This window comes from Cupressus sempervirens, chromosome 9, assembly GCF_028749045.1.
Source record: "Cupressus sempervirens isolate cs-2001-9-10 chromosome 9, ASM2874904v1, whole genome shotgun sequence".
Classification (NCBI taxonomy): Eukaryota; Viridiplantae; Streptophyta; class Pinopsida; order Cupressales; family Cupressaceae; genus Cupressus; species Cupressus sempervirens.
In genome coordinates, this window is record NC_143126.1 from 654,206,330 (window position 1) to 654,226,445 (window position 20,116).

The 20,116-nt window shown below is 38.6% G+C and overlaps 1 protein-coding gene across 1 annotated transcript in view; it reads left to right on the forward strand.

Moving 5' to 3' along the window:
• The window catches only part of LOC149540429 (Nucleoporin, Nup133/Nup155-like protein), a 161,227-nt gene that overhangs the window by 23,094 nt on the left and 118,017 nt on the right, over window positions 1–20,116 (forward strand). The window contains exon 4 of the mRNA XM_089801538.1: window positions 3,659–4,386. Within this exon, the coding sequence (XP_089657664.1) occupies window positions 3,659–4,386 (728 nt within the window). The remainder of the gene's footprint in view (window positions 1–3,658; window positions 4,387–20,116) is intronic.

Sequence of the window (20,116 nt, forward strand, 5' to 3'; positions counted from 1 at the left end):
AACGTTTGCAAGTTGCGATTTTTTGATCTAATTTGAAAATCGCTACTTCAAAATCGCAGGTCTCTGTATGTACTTGCATTGCAATTTCTTGTCTTTCTTGTCTAGATGCGACATCCATAACTTTTCTTAGAGCATTTTCTTAGACGATTTTCTGAGGTCGCATGTTTGCTAAACATGGCGTTTTGAGGGTAAAAAATCTCCTTTTGTGTATTTGTTTCATCCTCATTACTGTCTTTAGCTAAAACAACTATTTTTTGGAAAACTTGAACATCTTTCTGCTTTCCGGCAAACACCAAATGCCATTTTTTCTGCATATTTGACCTCAATGACTGTTGACCTATTTTTTTGCTCGGAACCCTATTATTTTTACCTCAACTTTTTTTTTTTGATTCCAAATTCTTGATGGGTTTTTCGATAGCTCCACTGGGTTGTCGTCCGATTTGTCTAGGTGCCTCGATTTTCGTGCCTCTGTTTTTCAGCTAGCGGATCTAGAAATCGACAACATATTCTTTTTGGGTTTTTCTAGCTCTCTTCTAGGTCACCTTTCAAATTTTCTAGGTCTTCCATTTTTTTTGCCTCGAAGAATGTGCCTTCAAATATTTTCATTGAAATACGTGCAATGGCATCATTGAGCAATATTCTGCTTGAGAGCAATTCAAAATTCAATGGTCGAAATTATGGCACTTGGTAGTGGTGGATCATAGCAATTTTTGAATATTGGAATACTGATCAGATTGTTCTGGGTGTTAGACAGCGTCCGACTACCCCTGCCCTTGATTAGGATTCTCGAGACTCTCAACATCATGTCTTCTGGTGTTTATCTAAATTTCACTAATCTTTGCATACTTCTACTTCAGCAAGATCGGTGGAAACAACCGATTGCTACATATGTTTAAGAGAGATTGAGAGGGTCTATATATACCAAAGAATAAAGTGATGTTTTCTTAGGAAACGATCGTAAAGAGTAGAGATATTCTATTCTAGCTATAAAAAAAAATCTATAGAAAGCTAAGAGATCACTACAACTAACTAAATATTAGAAACACTCTAATATTCACAATAGAGTAAAAACATAGAACCATTAACTAATAATGGAAGCTTATCTATTATTGTAATATTAAGCTATACAGGGCTTGCGATTAGATTTTTGTTTGAGTGTTAAAAATAATGGAGCCCAATATGAGGTCGGTATCCGAGCTCCCCTTGGGCTTGTGTGTTCCAGGGTAGGTTGGATTTTGACCACTCCTAGGGCTTAGTCCAAAGGTATCTTCGCTTCCTCACATTTAGACACTTCAATTTCATGCATTTGCCTTTAATTCTCAATGCAATTTCAGCATCTTATCTCTGATTTCTGAGCTTGATCAACAGTTGATTTCAACATCTTATGTTCTGATTATATCATCCTTCTTATCATCATTGCGTTGAACCAAGTCAGGCCCACCATACTCCTACCTGATTGGGCTATGATTTTGGTTGAACAAGTATGCAATCAAGGTGAGAAACTTGGGCATGGAGCCCCATGGGAGGTCTGAGTCTAACCTCCCCTTGGACTATGAAGCTCCAAGAGAGGTCGGATTCCAACCATCTCTTGGGCTCAAACTCAAGTTGACTTGACACAAAAATAAGCTAATTGCTTGTTCTTCAATAATTTTCAATCTGGTTCCTTTCCTTTTGATCAAGCAGGTCATGTTTTTCATTCTCCTTCAACACCTTAATTTGTGTAAACTTACTTTTAGGTCTGGATCAAAACTGAAAATTTGTTCATTCTTCATCCATACCTTTGATTTTCAACGACTTACAGCAATCCTTCATCTTGTCATCATGCCATTGTTCACCTTTCATTGACTTGTCAAATGGCAAAGAACACGGGCAAACATAGTATCATTAAAACTTACGATTGTGGAGCCCTGGAGCAAGTTGGAATTCAACCTCTCCTTAGGCTCCAGAGCTTCAAGAGGTTAGTTTCCGACCCTCTTTTGTGCTCAATCAAGATGCAAAATTTTCTCAAGTTGTTAATTTTTTGTTCAAACTTCATCATAACCTCGCCATTTAAATTGCAAATCATTACTTCAATGCATCACATGAGGCATGAGGCCTCACAAGAGGTTGTATTCCAACCTGCTCTTGGGCTTCTTGGCCCCAAGAGAAGTCAGATTTGGACCATCTCTTGGGCTCACTCCAAGGGTCAACAATTTTGGAAGTGTCAACTTGCTACTTGGAGGGAGGAATTTTAATATAAAATATAACTTCTAATTGGCATTATATTTCAAGTTATATTTTATATAAACATTGTCAGGATGTTTGACAGTGTTTTCAGATCTTTAGGAGTTATAATGGAGATTCTAGGTTTAGGAAGATCCCAAAATTTTCTAGACTCATTTAAATTTCAGTAATTAGCTCACTTCCATCATTGTTGTTTTACATGGCTTCTTTTGACTTCCCATGATAAATTTGATACTGGAAGATGGATTTTCCAAGGATTTTAACTAATTTCATCACAAATCTCTTGATTTCAATTCCACATCCTTGGCTAGCTTGACTCAACTGTCACTCATATCCCTGATTGACTTTACTCCTTAACAAGCTGAATTTGCTCAATCTCATCTTTTAGATTCCGAGACTTGAAAATAGCCACTAAACTAGGATTACCTAGGACAACTACCCCATAACCAAGCAAAATAGGGGGCCCGCAATCGCAAAGGGGCGATGGTGTGAAAACCTCACAACGATTATGATGCCTAAGTTCAAGGAAGAAGAAAATGAGGGGCTGAAATTTTGGCACTAAGGGAGTAATTGTGGATGCTGTTTCCTAAGTGAAGTAGATATTTTGGAGGATGGAGAATCATCAAAAGCTGTTGTCACAGATTAAAATTACAAGTGAGATTTTGTTCTTCTGAACTGCTAATGAACCATGGGTTAATGATAATTGACTCAAAGCTACAGTTGAATCTCAAACATCATCACATAAAAAATTACAAATTTGTTCCCTTAAAACAAATTTTTGAGTGACAACTTAGATTTTATTTTGACATTGACACAAACCCGTAAATGAACCCTGTGACAGAAGGAAACTGTATCTATAATTTCTTGGAGATGTGAGGGTCCAAGTAAAGGTATGTGGATGGGGATACCATTCAAATTAGATTACATGACTAGCTGAGTAAAGATACTTCCTATCATGGATAAATAGGGTGACCATAAAATTTGAGTAATGGGATGGGAATGCAGTCATATTACTATAACGGAGTTTCTTGGTAATTATGATCATTTTATATTAGTTGTTTAATAGAACAAAAGACAACTTGGCACAGATACTTTATGGATGGTATTTGTTTTATATATTAGGTGCCATACAATTGCATTGTTTTGTCAAGATTGAAGTTCCTCATGTAATTGTGGATATTTTTTGTGTTCTGAAAGCACAATTTCTAATATACTTGAAGTTATTTATGTAATTGTGGAGATTTTCTGTGTTGTGAAAGTGCATTTGCATACTTTTGAAATCTTAGATGATAAATTTGTTTTTTCCCAGTTCTTTTTAGTTTTATTGTTCAGTACCTAGAACATGTTTCCCACTATCATTTTGATAACCTATCTTGTAAAAAATAGGAACATGTCAATGTGGTGTGATATTTGTATTGCTTTGTTTTTGATTCAGGGCAAGCCCTACAAACAATAATGGGACATGGTGAAAAGCTTGCTGCCATGATCTACCTTAGGGAATTACATAATGCATCTGCTCAGTCCAGGCTTTTAAACAGGTTGGAATCTCCTCCTATAGACTCCAAGCCCAGTGAAGTTAGTGGCTCTCTTTGGGATCTTGTTCAGTTAGTTGGTGAGAAAGCTCGCCGGGAAAATGTAATGCTGATGGATAGAGAGAAGGCTGAAGTGTTTTACAGTCGGGTTTCATACTTGGAGGAGCTCTTTTTGTGTGTTAACCAGCATCTATCTTATGTCATTGGAAGGGAGATGCCACTTAGGCTGCAAATTGAACGTCTTTGTCAAGTCTCAGTTGCTTGTACAGGTGTTATACGAACTGCCGTTCACTACAGAGATGCTCAACACTCATGGTATCCATCACCGGAAGGATTGACACCATGGTACTGTGAACCAACTGTGAGGGCTGGACTGTGGAAGGTGGCTTCAGTCATTTTTGAATTGAAAACAGAAGCAGATGTTTCAGAGCCTTCAAAGAAGTCGGCATTAATTGAGCAGCTTGAAGAGTTGACAGATGTTTTATTGGAAGCTTATGCTGGTGCAATTACTGCCAAAATTGAACGTGAGGAAGAATATCGTGGTCTCCAGGGTGAGTACTGGAGCAGGAGGGATGTTCTTCTTAATGCATTATATCAACATCTGAAAGACACTGCAGAAGTTGCCTGTCAGGTTAGTATATGAAAGCATAAAACAAAATATGTGAGAATTGTTTAATTTTTTTGTATTGAACGCACTTCATAAGCCTTTGGCCCTTTGAGTTTTTTATTACATAATTACTTCTTTTTTCTTTTACAACTTTTCTTGCTTAAATGCCGTACATTCTATCTTGTATTCAGGCATAGTCTACTTAGTATTCTAAAATTACTGAAGAAGAAAATACTGAGGATTATTAATTGTACTGTACTTAAATCTTGAGAATTAGTTCTCTAGCATGCAGAAATGGAAGAAATAAATGTTACTTAATTGGTTGTTGAGCATGTCTAAATCTGTATTTCAGCAGGTAAAATGTGCTATTGAGTGGCAAGAATGCCCTTTCCCCCTACTGGCCCCACAAACACTGTGGTAATGCCTTGTGTTTCAACGGCTAAAATTTGAACATTCTCGCCAAGGATTGCAATCCTTCCTATTTAAATATTAATTCATAAATCTTTAATTGCCTTTACATGCTTCTTTATCTCTAGAGAAATCTGAATGTTTACATGTTTGAATAAAATTAAACTAATAAAATGTTTGTTTATTGCTGATGGGAGATATGCTTAGCTACTAATAGTTTAAGCTTTTCCATAGTCATCTGGAGATAGGGACAAGACCAATGAGTCATTTTAGAGAAAAGGTATCGGGGGATGTCAATATATAGAAACTATGAAAGCACAAACTAATTTAAGTTAAAACAAATTTCAAAATCATAGTATCAGGGTTAAAACATATGGTCTATGGTTTAATAAGACAACATACTATCATGGAGTACCTCTGCCCCATCTCATAGGAATTTTGTACCTATAAACATTAAGCCACTGTCTTATTTTCGTAAGTACAATTTTGTGCTTTGATTAGAAAAAATTCTGGTACTATATAATTAAAAAATAATGCTTATTTCTGGTTTTCTGTAGTTCCTTTCAATGGTAAAATATCATTGTAGTTTTTATTACATATTTTATGAAACTTCTATAGGAAGTAAATTCATTTATTTTGGAGGATGGTCCCTCTTGGGTTATGTATAAAGATGTTAAGCAACATCAGCTGAGGTCTGACAAGGAGCTCTCAAGCAGTCCTTGTGAGAGGAAACAAAGGAAAAGAGTGTCATGAAAGCCCAACCAAGCTCTCTGTCCAAATTGAAAACTGAGATGTCTAGTTGATTCTTAAGAAAAGAATACACCATTGCAAGTGGTTCCAAGGAAGGGGGAGGGAGGCCTCGAAACTTTAGGTTCAACTCACGAGCCCTCCAAGTACGTTCATCCAAGATCTTCAAGTATGTTCCTCCAAGATTTTCAAGTACATTCCTCCGACATCTTGGCATTCACTAATTCCTCAACTCTTGCTAGAGGAGCTACAACGTTGCTGTTGTTACAAACTGAAGCATAGGTCAGGAGCTATTTTTCAGTCTGATTTTTCAAGGGTTGCTGAAGTGTTACAAGTTTGGACTGTTTGTTTTGATTTTGAGAAGATAAAAGTCTTTGATTGAGATCTGATTGAAGTAGGAGTCTTGTATTAGTTTAACATTCTTAGATTGGATTGTGTGTAGCGAGTTTTTGAGCACTAAAGTACTAAGAGTAAGACCTTATCACCAATTAGAAACAAATCATCAACATAAAGTACTAAGATTAAGACTTCAACACCAATTACCTTGAAATGTAAATATGGATCATCATCATTCTTTAGAAAGCCCAAGCATAATGATCAATTTTCTCATACCAAGCGCGTGGAGCTTGTTTAAGGTCATTCAAGGCCTTTTTCAATTGTCACACATGTGATTCCTTCTCATGAATCACAAAACTCTTTTGCTGCTCAATGAAAACTTCTTCAATTACCACATTCAAGAATTTCATCATCACATCCATTTGATGAAGCTTCCACCCCTTAATTGTTGCAACCAGAGATGGAAAAATCACCGATTAATTGCAGAGTTTTTTGAGATGATGAGGTAGTTACAGAAATAATTGCAAACTAAACTCATAACGTTTTTAGTAAAACTCATTGATTAGTGGGCGAGTTTTTACTAGAAACTCTTCAAGTTATTAAAAAAAAACTCTCCCGCATTTTACCGACACTGTTAAAATGAAAAAGATGATACAATTATCTTTCATTTCTTGTTTGCAGCGACTTGAGTGAAGAGAGGAGGAAAGTGGGCTTCCAAGCCCTTGCTAGGTGATTGCAAAGTATTGGAGGCGGATTTGAGGCTAGTGCAAGGAGATGCATTTAGGATGGATAGAGAACCACGCATCAGTAGAGATACGGAGCGAGGAGGCACAAGCATGGCCAACATGCTTCTATTTCTAGGACCAGGCCCTTTGGTTCCTCTACCTTATTTGCTAGTAGAGCTAAGAACAAGATGTAATTGTAATGATGTACTTGCTTCTAGTTTTGCAGAAACTAATTACTGTTTTTCTTCCAACCATTAGCATTCCACATGAGAATGCAATTTTGTACCTACTTTGCAACTATATATATATATATATATCTAAACTCGGCTTATTTCTTTTGGGTTCTCATTAATTAACTTATGAGATGCATCTCCTCATTGGATTCCGCAAAAGAAATGCATTTCTAATTAAATTTAAGTTGTCTTTTAAGTAGTAAGTTATTTCAAAAACTGGCTGAACTTTTCCAGAATTTCTGTTTCAGGGCTTGGCAAATTTTTGTCGAGTCTGAGGTTTCCAACTATGGCTGCAACGACTATGATAGTCCTAATAAGTGTAACATGCCATAGGTGCAAATGTGTCATCTTAGTCTATACCTTCTTTTTGGGAAAACCCTCTAGCTACAAATTCAGCTTTATATTTTTCCACACTCCCATTAGCTGCATGCTTGATTTTGAACAGCCACTTAGATAAGATAAGATAAGATAATAATATTAATGTCCAACAAAAAACCAAAAGGGTTTATGGGACTGAGCATACAAACAAAAGAGCTGGCCAAAGCAGGAGCACCAAAATGGTGATTGAGAAGAAACAAAACAAGACACAAAACTAGAGAAAAACCGAGGTAAGGACTAAGGATCCTTCCTTGGTACAAAGAAATCAGCTACAGAGGGATACAATTGTAGACAATACAGAGTCTTAGATTGTCACTAAGAACCGCTGTATGAGTGTTGTTGTTTGGAAAGATTGGTGTAGTGTCTGACTGATCTGGGATGAGTTATATTGCTAGGCCTTTTCAATCCCCGTGGTGGAGACAAGGGGGAGAAAAAGGCGGTGATGAGCTGGTCTGAGATATATGGCCCTAAGGTATCAATGATTGCAAGGCATGCTCACGAAGTTGGGTGGCCTCTTGAAGATAAAGTGCAAGACATCGCTGGTTATATAGCTGAAGAACGCTGAAAGAGAAAAACAATCTTTGAATAGGCAGTGAAATCTCCCTCTGATCTCATAGTAGATAGGACAACGAAATAGAAAGTCAGTCTTAGTCTCTACCAAAGTGCACAATCGACAAATTTGATCATCCCTATGCATAAGGTGATCAATTTGGACCCGAAGATGGTGAGAGCCAACTTTGAAAGAGCCCAAAGAGAACCCCAGGGTGTGACTCCATCGCCGATAAAGATAAGCAGGGCGAACAATAATACCATTTTGAATCTCAAGAAAAATGCTCAGCATAGAAGGCCATCTTAGGATGTAATCCACCAGGGGATTACTCCAGGTAGTGGTAATGTCCTGTCTATAGATATCCTGTCTGACATGTTCGTTCAACTCTTGATGTGAGGGGAGGAGGTGAGTAGGAGCATCTAGCGAGAACTGATAAGGGGGAAGATGATCTATCTCAATATTGATCGAACCCAACAGAGAGGTAGCTTGGGCGTACCAATAGCGGGATCTAGTACAAGTGTCGGATCTCATAATCTCCATAGAAGAATAGTATGCCAGATGAGGGTATCTATGCTGGTCAATCTTAGACTCTATAAAGCTAGGAAGGCGATGGAGAAACTAGATCAAGTCAAAAATGGCTGCGAGTTTGAAAGGATGAGCTCCAAACTCGGCCAAGACAATGCTGTGGGCGGTGAATGTGTGACATCTAATGATATGTCGTAAAAGTCACATTTGAACGCGCTCAATAGAGGCCTCATCAGAAGCAAGAAGAGAAGTTCCCCAAACCACCGAGCCATAGAGAATAGTCGGTCGAACCAAGGAGTCCAAGAGGGACAACTTGGACAAAATATCCTGAAAATGATGTCTGAAGCACTGTCTTTCAAGCATGGCTAGGGAACCCATGCCCTTACTAACTTTGGATTGAATAATTGGTCTCAAGCTAAAGCGTGGAGCAAAGGGACACCGAGGGAAAAGTGTATGCCAAAAGATCTGGGGATTCTGAATAAGCGTGGAGCAAAGTGATCTACACTGAGATGAGGCAAAAGAACATTTCTTCTGGCGAAGAAAACAGAGATAAGATAAGCGTAGGTGGGTGAAGGCAGAAGAGTGAATCTCAAAAGAAGAGCAAACAGAGCGATGCAAAGCTTTACAATCAACATCAAACCATTGATTCATAGGACAAGTATTTTGATGTTTAGATTTGAGAGAGGGTGGGGAATGGTGAGGGATGGAAAGAAGAGCAGACATCCGGATGGTAGAGGCAAGTAAATCAAACATGGCGGAGGCCTCATGCAAATCATTGAAACTAGCTGGTATCATAAGTCTCCTAAGATGGTAAGAAAAGAGCTCACCATCGCCCTCGGGGTAATTGAAGCGAGTAGGGGTGTAGGTAGTATCGACTGGAATGTGGGAGGGTTGGGAGAAGGCGACAAATGGGGTGAAACATAGGCAACAATGCTAAGAAGAGCATGGTTAGCAAAGGGGAGACAAGAAATGATGTAACTGCGAATGGAGGGAATGAAGGAAGAAGAGGTGATGACATAGTCCACAACACTCGCACTACCATAGTGTGGCTAGCAGGTAAAGAGGTCAGATCCAGGAAAGAAGGATAAACCGTTCATAATCAACAAACCAGAAGATTCACAGAGCTGGAGCAGGTGGCGGCCATAGCAGAAGAGCGGTCTAAGGGCATCATTCAAGCTACGTTGAAGTCCTATACTGGTCAAATCTAGCTCAGAAGTGCAGATTGAATCAGAGCCACGATCATGAATAGGAGTCTGAAGGTTCCTGGTCCGGGTGTTGAAGTCTCCATGAATAATGATATCACCCAAAGCAACAAACTATGAGATGCTTTCCTAAAGGTCGCAAAAAGGATCCCCATCAGCGTCATGAATGGCATATGGAGAAGAGGCTGGTGGAAAATAGCAAACTGCAAGAAAAATGTCCTGTTGATGATTTTGATGACCAATACAGACCCCACATGAATCTGGTAAAGGCATCGGAGTGAACCATTGATGTAAACCATAGAGTCCATAGAGTCCGCCAGAAGTATGGACCTCATCTCTGCAAAGTGACAAACCACTGATATCCAAGATATCGTGGAAGAGGGCGCATGAGACTCTTGTGAGTCTCTGTGACGACCAAAATATTGGCGAACCCCACTGCATCGTGAAAGAGGCCAGGTAATGACCATAAAGAGGCATTACCATTCCAATAGTTAACAAGAAAAGAAGGTGACTTCCTCTTGTTAGACTGTTTTCGATACCATCATGCAATTTTGGAGGTCGTCCTCGCTACCGATCCAGTAGTAGGAGAATCATGAACCACAACTCTAAGATTCCTAATAACAACCCACTTTCCAACCCATCTAGCCTTTGCCACAATTCCTCGAGCACGTTTTAGCTCTGTGGCCTATGCCTTAGTGAGATCTTCATCAAGATAAATTTTAGGGGGGAGAGAGAACAACTTTCTATTCGCTCTACTGGCATGAAGCCTATTAGAAAAAGAACCCTGATGAAAAGGGTATCTCCCGTACCAAACCAACACTTATCCAAGGTGATATCGGAGATACCAAGCTGGTCAGAAAGAAAAGAATGTCCAGCAACAAGAGGGTTGGAAGTGGATGAGAGACCACGGACACACAAGTTGAGTTCATGTGTGCATCGTACACGCTCATCAATCTTTCCCTGGATTATCTTGTCTAAGTTAAGCCGGGGTGTAGGAGTATCTGTGTTAGTGCAAACAGAGGCCCATGATTTCGCCGTTTGTTCAATTTCCGCAATCAGAGAAGAGTGTATTGTAGCCATATCGGTTTGTTGTTCCTAGATTTTTCCAACTAGTCCAGTTGTTCAATAACAGCTTCTAAATTGGATTTTAGCTCCGTTGTTTTAGAGATGAATGAGTCGGATTTTTTTTTGAAATGCGAGGTGTTTAGTTTTGTAGACTATTTGAGCTTTGAAGTTTCTACTGTCTCTGAGTAGTGTTGTCAGTCTCTAGCTTAAGCACTCGTTCACATAACCTTTGGTAGGTCAAAGTTTGATTCTGTGGAGGACAGTTATCGCTTGTGGTCATTGTAACAACTGGCTAAACCAGATTTTGGAGCTATGTATGTATAAAATCAAGCAAACCCTTATTCCTTGGACCTAGCAGAGAGTATAAGCAGCAACCCCAAGTTGATGTGGGGTAGAACAAAGAACACACATAGCAAATCTGGGAATGAAGCAATATGCCTTTGTCTGCTGGACGCAAGAGAGCACACATAGTAGACCTGAGTCAATGTGAGGTAGAAACATGTAGGCCCGATAGAGTAAGATCGAAGCTAATACAAGATGATTACACTAGTAGTGCGAATCAGAACCATCCAATCTGACAAAGCCCATAAAGGATCACGCACGGGTAATGGAGAGTAACATATAGAGAAACACGAGAACAATCACCGGTCCGAGCACAGACGAGAGGCACAATAGATATACCAACAACGTCGAGCTCTACACATGCAACAAACACCCCCAATCCGATGAAAGAAGAATTGACAGAACTCACGAGAGATGCTTGAGCCCGCGAAGAGAAGTCTGAATACCAACGCAAAAGAAGAAAGACAAAAGACAGAAGATGAAGGGCACGAAGGGCATCCGAGCATGGAAGGGAAGAGAGATCAGAGAAGGAGCCATGCGTAACTTGCAATACCTAATGCAAACACGCAGGAGCGAAGATGGTTGTGGCAGGCGGAAAGATCATCATGGGAGATATTGCGGGAGCTCATTGGGTAAAGATTATTTAAGTACTTTTTAAATATTTAGAAGAAACAACAAATTTAACTTTGGGCCTATGATCAATGTGGCACACATCATTCTTGATTATAGATTGGTATTCCTCCATCATGGGCATCCCTCCATACTTGTTTTGAAGCCTCCTTAAAACTTGAAGGCTTGGATGCTATAATATTACACATCAAAGCAATGTGTCCTTCAAACTTACGAGGTCTTTTACTATTCCTGAAAGCACCACTTGGAGCTGCACATTTTCAGCCTCTTACATAGTTTGCCTGGTCCACAATGGTTTTTTCTTATATGTTGAAGCTTTACTTGGACTAGCAGAAGTATCAATAGGATAAATATGATCAACAAAATCTTCTAACACTGTAGTCTCCTTGTGAATCTTTGAAGGGGAATCTGGGACAGCCATATCCATATCTTGAGAAAGCTCAAAATCTTCTTAGTCAATTTTCATATTAGATTCTTCAAAACTTTTGCAAGCTACATCTTCTTCAAAAGAGAAATTCATGCTGATTTAAATCAGCTTTTGACCTGGAACGTAAATCCTATATGCTTTTGATGATTCATTGTAATCAACAAAAAAACCTTTCTTTCTTGAAGGTTCTAGCTTAGTTCTCTTATCTTTTGTAACATGAATATACATAAGAAGTTATTAATAAAAGTAACATAATACCAAAAGTCACTTAATGAAGCAATCGACATAGGACCACACCAATTAGAATGAATCAGCTCTAGGATGTCTTTTTCTCTGATCTCACTACTATGAAATGTATTTTGAATGCTCTTATCTTCAACACACCCTTTATAGATGCACTCATTATCTTGGTTCAGCTTAGGAAGGTCAACTACCACCTTCTCCTTGGACACAAGGTTCAAAATTTTAGATGAGCAATTTTTTTGTGCCGCAACACACTTGTACTCATTGAATCATGTGCTAAGACTTGAATAGGATGAGCTGAAAGTCTATATAGGCTATGATGACAAACACCAATCTCATGTGTTGTTTTAATGCTAGTGTTCTTCCTTGCAAGGACTTTTCCTTCAGCAAATGCAACATTATAACCTTTATCTTCCAATGCTGAAATGGAAATCAGATTCCTCTCAATTCCATGAAGAAACTGGATATCACTCAAGTGAAGTGGAACATCTGAATTCTGTGTGAAATGAAGTAGAACCAACACCCTTCACATATAGTAAGCATCATTGCCAATAATAACTTATGAGTGAGTCTTTTTCTTTCAGGATATAGAGGTGCTCATGATAACTTGTAATGTGGAGGGAGGCTCCTCTATCAATCAACCATGTATTATTATTATTAGGAATATTACTAGAAAGAGCAGAAATAAATAAAAATCCCTTTGAATTTTCACTTGACTCTCCAGGGGTAGACACATTTCTCAACATCAGTTGTAGCAATTTGATGTTTTGGTCTAGAGTTAAATCTCTAGCAAAGTGACTAGATTTGTCACATCTGAAGCACTAAATCCTAGAAAGATCCTTTTTCTTTCGTTCTTGGATTCAGGTGCTGAATCAAAATTCTTATCTCTGAACCTCTTAAAGCTACCTTTTTCCCCTTTCCCATGGTGACATATACGTATTAGAGCTTCCACTAGTTGATTTTGCCCTTTATTTCCATGGGCAGTCGATTCCGATGAAGTGATGAAGTGGAAGATTAAGTAATAAATCCAACCATTGATTCTGCAGCAGCGATCGTTGACCTAGTTACAATTGCCTATAGGTAAATAGGGGCCAACATTTCTCATCAAAAAGTAAGAGCAGCAAGTACATGATCATCTTCATGGTGATATTTACGTCCACTACCTCTTGCCTCTAATCTACATTCCTCTTGAGTGCAATCAACTCTCAAGTTATCAAGCCTAGGAAGTCAATCTCTTCCATTGATATCTTGAATGAAGGATTCCCATGAGTGCGGAATGCCATTCATGGCTAACATGACAAGATCTTTGCCCTCGATGGAATCTCTTATTGGATTGAGTTGATCCATTAATTCTGCAATCTTCATGGACATAACCGATTCACCTCTAGCCATCGTAATATGTAACAATTGACGTCTCAAGGCTAGAGCCCTGCTAGTGTTGTTGGATCCATACAAACTTCGAAGACATTCAAATATTCCCTTATCTGATATCAACCGGGAAATGACAAGTACCAAATGATCCTTTACAAAATCAATCATGATCTTTCTTGCCATGATGTTGTTCTTTCTCCATTGTGCTTTCTTAACGTCATCATCAGACTTTACATAGTTGAGAAGGTCATTTACTTCACCCGCAATTAGGACCCTGAAACTCGATGAAGTGAAATTAGATGCTCCATTCAACCTATCTTCTACTTTCAGTTTATTCACCATTGTAGAGAGATGAAACTAAATAATTGAAAGAAGAACAAGGACAAAATATACAACTTAAAGAATTTGGTTTTGGATCGTTTCCTTAGACCTACTTTGATAACATGTCAAATTTAGAACTAGAATATAGCAATTTCAATAAACCGAAAGGCAACACACAACGTAATAAAGAAACCATGAGACTTATCTTGGGAAAAACCTCTTGAGCGTGAAAAACCTCAGCCCGTAAAATGATAATCCTTTTATTGAGTCTCATGTCAATTACAATTACTTCTTGCTTACGATCAAAGACACTAATTAGTCAATCAATAAGTTTGAAAAGAACTTCACAAATTGAATTCTTGACTTTATACAACAATAGACCAAAGTATCTCACATATAATATTGAAACTGAGAAGTGATTTACAAAACAATTTTGATCACTCTCAATCAGAATATTTGATAATACATAACACTACAAAACTCATTGCTACAAAATTATATTTTAATTCTTCGATCTCAATATCTCCTTTACTACTCACATACAGAGCTATTTCTAATACTCGACATGCAACAACCTTATCAAAACTCACAAGGTCATATTCTCTTACAGTAGACAAAGTCTATTGAGAATGATTGAAATTTTACATTGCTATCAAAGAAGCGTTACACAACCATAATGGAGCTCCAGTGAATAGCTAACATTGGCAGTTACTAACTTAGACAAAACATGCGATGGCCTCCAAACGTGAATGGTAGACATGAAGTCACGAATCATTGAAGGAACTTGTTGGCCATTTGTGCCCCCATTCAGCCCAACATTGATAACCAATCTAAGAGGTTTTTAGCGGGTTGGATTCTTTGTTTCGAGTTAACACTGTGCCAGGTTGGCAACTAACATTTCATGTTAGCTCGATTTGTTCTTGGTCGGGTTGACTAACTTGCAGATTTGACGACTCCCATATTTTTGCGAGCTATCTGCCCATTTTCATGAAAGCGCAGGATGCTGCCACATGTCTCCATTTCGGAGTTTCCTCACGTAACAATACCTCCGTGAGGCTCCACAGTCTAGAATTGTGCCATGTGGTAGAGGGTCCCATTTCTGACGCTTAAGTCAGCCCAATGTACACGCGTAGATCAACAATGGAGTTTCAATGAAAAATTAAAAGATCTTTGTCTGTTTTGTCCAACAGTAGGGTGCGAGATGCTGTCAAGTGTCACCATTCTGACTTTTCTTCACGTTGTAGAGTCTTTGTGAGGCTCCAAAGCTCGGAATGGCACGACAGTCGGTGGATCTGACGCATCTTGGTGTCTCTTCGCTGCATCTTAGCCATCCGCTGGAAATAGAGGAGACCTTCATTGACGGTCAGCATTCAAATTTCGGGAAAATTAGATTCCCCCCCTCGGTCAACTCTGCATGTTATCCTTCCCGGTGGCTTTGTTTGTCCATGGCACACCATCAGGGCTAGTTCTTCAATGCCCAACTACTTCTTGGGCCTTGATTGGCACAATGCCATTGAACTCTATGCCTCTTTAACACATGAAATGATCAAATTTCAGTGATTTGATCTCTTGGGGCTGGGTGCACTTATTTCGGTCTCATCTTGTCACTTCCGACAGCGATTGCACTTTATGATCAGATTACTTCTGATACTCAATTATTGCTCTTGTTTGCAATACAACTCCACCTGGTTGGAGTTTTAACTCAAGGTTGTATCTGGGTTATGCCTGCACCCTATAAAGGCAAGTTTTGTTGTTATTCTGGGGATCTTTTTTTTTTGATATTTGGCAAATTTATCCTCTGTAAATGCTTTTGCCTCTTATTCAATAGAAATTGCTGCTGTCTCATCAATTCTTAGCTAGTTAAAATTGTGCAACCCTGGATGCCTCAGTTTCCTGGATGTATTTTGACAATTGCAACACCTTATGTACATTTTCATTATAATTAACTAATCTGTTAAGTGAATCTGTGTTCTTGGCTTTTCTATGGTGTTAAGATTGAAAGAATATAGATAGTGGTATGTCTTGTGAAGTCTATTGGATTTTAGTGCACTTATTAGAAAGAAGTAGATCAATAATCTATTTGTGCATCACCACTTTTCCCCTTCAGCATTTTAAATTCTTTTTCCTTCTCCCTTTTCCTTCTAAGTCTTAGTTAGGTGCACCCAGATTGTGACGAAGTCGACGTTCTTTGGGGATTCAATCTCTAATTGCAAAGTCTCACACTTTTGAGATTGTTTCCATGTTACACAGGGTTGCCCGGGGATAACACATTGGGCAGGAGTGCAGACTTTTGTGTCAATAGTTTTTGGCATGCCCAGTGGGACTACATTCAAGCTTACTATGAAGTCTACAGGTTTGCTGGTGTCAAAATAAGAACTTCAACTTCTAAGCTGAGAAGATAGTGTTACTCTTAGCGTTACAGCCTTCAAGAGGCTCATATTCAAGCACTTGGTGACTCCATCTCTACATCTTGGTTTTTAGACTAGAATTGCTGCAATTCATGCCCAAGGTTCACACAAGGGCTTTTTCTAGAGGTAACTTTCAGTTTTTTGAGCTTTCATTTTCAAATCCTAGAAGAAAAAGAAGTATACTTTCTCTATCACTGGGTAGGAGTTCAGAAGTAGCACATACACTGGCTAGAACTCTTTACTCCTCCAGTTGATAGATCACAGCCTAGGGTACCATCATTTCATTTGAATAGATTGTTGTTTCACATGGCCCTCCCTAAAAATTATGTGTTTGCTCCCTTTAATGGTGGTAGTCCTCTTGTTTGAGCTCAAAGACATGATATCCTAGTATTTGCTCTTAAAAGTCTACCAGATTTTACTGGTGAAACTTCAGTTTCCCCAATAGAACATGTTCAGGAAGTTTCAAATATCTGCAATATACATGGTGTTACAAAGGATGATGTTGCTGTTAGACTCTTAGCTTCATCACTAAAGGGAAAAGCCTTACAATGGTATAGAGGATTGCCACACAACTCTTCCAGAACTGGGATAAGAGTGATCATCTATCACTTTTGGAGCAACTAACTACAATTAAAAGATTTTGTAAGCATTTCAAAGATAAGAGTGATCATCTATCACTTTTGAAGCAACTAACTACAATTAAAAGAGCACCCCATAAATGCATGGCTGATTTTAACTATAGATTTCAGAAAACATGGGATGAAATTCTTGCTACAGCAAAAGCTTCTCCATGGTAATGCTTTCTTGCATTTTCTTAGAGCTTTCAATAGCAAATTTGCTGCAACACTGCACACCTTGGGAGGAAATACTCTACCAGCTGCATACAAATTTGCCATAATGGCAGAAAATACTATGATCCAAATTGGGGGGTTTGCTCCAAGGCCTCCGATACCACTGTCTCTTGACATGTCTACACACCAACATGCAATGGCTTCCATCCCAACTACAACTACATGTCAGCCCCTTGTTGTTGCTCCCTCAGCTTCCACATCTTCAAATGGGATAGATGAAATTAAGGCCATGATGCAAAATATGGATAAAAAGTTTCATGATCAGAATTCAAATAAAGATAAGATTAAGGATCATAATTCTGATATGGATAAAAGATTTCATGATCAAAATGCAGTGATGCAAAAAATGAAGAATGAATTGGTGACTCTAAAGAGACAACAAACTCAAGGTAGCAGGCCTTGCAGGCCTTTCCAGCCCAATTTTCAGAGTCATCTACTCAATAGGCAGCCAAACTATGGTCAAGCCCCATATAACCAAAATAGACTTATGGGTAATGCAACCCCTACAAATGCAAGTGCAAATCCAGTAAGGATGGTAGGTGCTCAAAATAATTTGGCTCAAGAACAAGAATATTGTTGAGTTTGTAACTTTTTATATGAGCAATGTATTTGCCATAGAGTGGAATCTTCTCAAGCTTTTGTTACACAAGAGCAAACAGGAGGGCATCAATATGATGCTAATCAGCCCACTATTGGTTTTCGATCCCAACAGCAAGGGGACTGCACTTTCATGAATTATCAGCCTGAAGATTACTACCATATAAATCATGATGGCAATGATGGAATAGCCCACAATGCTAGGAGCAAAAGGAGAGCTGTAGAGGAGGATCAATCTTCTTCATTGAGTCAGGCTGCAACTTTGAATTCTATTCCACATGCCGTAAGTGTAAATGTAGAACACAATGTTGCTTCTCCATTGCAAAATCAGAACAACAAGAAGACTAAAGAGCCACATACTGCTCCCATTCATATACCAGACCCTGTAGTCACCAAGGTTCCAGCCAAGTCAACATACACTCCTCTCAACATTGTAGATCAAATTAAGAGGACCAATATCAGTGTTCCTATGTGGGGTGTTCTTACAATGCCATCTCAATTGGAATTGCTGCAACAAGAATTAAAGTCTGTCAAAGTGCAGAGTTGACCAACTACCATGGATGGAGCAACAAGCTTTGTGCAACCTATAAGGGAAGAAGAGACAAGTAAGAAGAGCAAACCTTGCCCCTTTTATCGCTCTTTGATTATAGGAGATAAATTGGTTCACAATTGTATGATAGACTCCAGAGCTAGCAGCTTGGTGATGCCAAGGTGTGTAGCTGATCTTCTTGGTATTAAATATGAACCAATGTCTAAGGGAGTTGTTCAATTGGATGGTAGCTCTGTTCCAACAGTAGGAGGTTCTAAAATATAAAGATGGCATTACATGCATGTCCTGGTTGTACTGTTATACAAGACATATCAGTTGTTGAGCTTCCTCCACAGTTTTCTATTTGCCTATCTAGGGACTTTACTGCACAAATTGGTGGCTATATTGCATCTGATTGGTCCTGCATGTTCTTTAGGGCTAGATATGGTACAAAAGCTTCCATAAAGGCAAAACTGTTGGCCCTTTATCACATAGGAACTCATACTCCCAGCCCCATAAATATGAATTGCACATTGAGTACTCTACCCCGGGCCATAAGCATGCACACTCTACTGAAATGGATTTCCCATGAAGAAGATGATGAATGCATAACTCATGAACATGCTACTCTCTTAACAGAGGTTCTTGATTATCTTTTAGATGAATGGGCTAATGGTTTCCAAACTGATCCAATACAAGAAGCTGAAGAGACAGGCCTTGGAGCTTATTGTATAGTTAAAGAGGGTGCTCCTATTCCCAAACTCATAAAAGCAAAAGAAGATACAAATGGAATGTGGAATATGTTCTTTGATGGCTCAAGGAACAAAAATGGTTCAAGTACTGGTGTAATGCTTGTTTCCCCTAGTTCGGAGGAATATTACTCTTCATATAGACTCCAATTCAGCTGCACTAACAATGTGGCTGATTATGAAGCCTTGATCCAAGGTCTCCAACTTGCACAAAGAAGAGGTATAAAGCTCTTGAAAGTATTTGGGGACAACGAGTTGGTTGTGAATCAAATCAGAAATCAGAATGTTACGAAGAATTGTAATATCCCTTTCCGGATATTCTACCATAGAACCGGGATAAATAGTGCAGATTTAAAACCCGACAGTAAACCAATATTTGATACAATTTCCAGATTTATAACCACCAGATATGCATACGAGAAAGCTCAGAAAACTTTGTTTTATTCTTCCAATATTTAGAAAGTACATATAAAAACTAGGAATTAACACAAATACTTGTCAATGAATGTTACTGTATTATACAACAGCAATACAATAACATGCAGCAATCCAAGTAATCCAATCTTATACACAGGTATAACAGTTAGATCGGAAATATAAACAAAACCTGAAAGAAGGCTAGGTTTGTGTCCAACCTTCAAAGTTTCTTCAAGGGTTTGCGTCCTCAAACAAATAATCAGCAACTGTTTCCAGCTCCCAGATTAATATTTGCTTGAATATTATAATCATCATATATATCCTTATGTGAAGCTTGTTGTACCTTATATCACTTTTCCCAATGTGATGCACGCTCATGTAGGCAATGTGGGATAAAACACTTTCTTTTGTCCTTTAGTCACTTAAGTGACATAGTACCTTTTTAAAATAAAATGACACATTAAATGAACTTTAATAGTCACTTAGTCAAAACTCACATAATCATCAGGCATTAAAATAACTGATCAAACGACTTCAGATAAGCACATGCAATAGCTCGTTGGAAAGCTCTCGGCGAGACGCTTCCAAATTAACACTGGAATATCAAGAATACTAAGCTCTGTTTACTTACTAAAAATAGAAAGCATTTGGACAACCTATCAAAACTGCTCTGATGGGTCTGGGACTAGAAAAGTCTAGG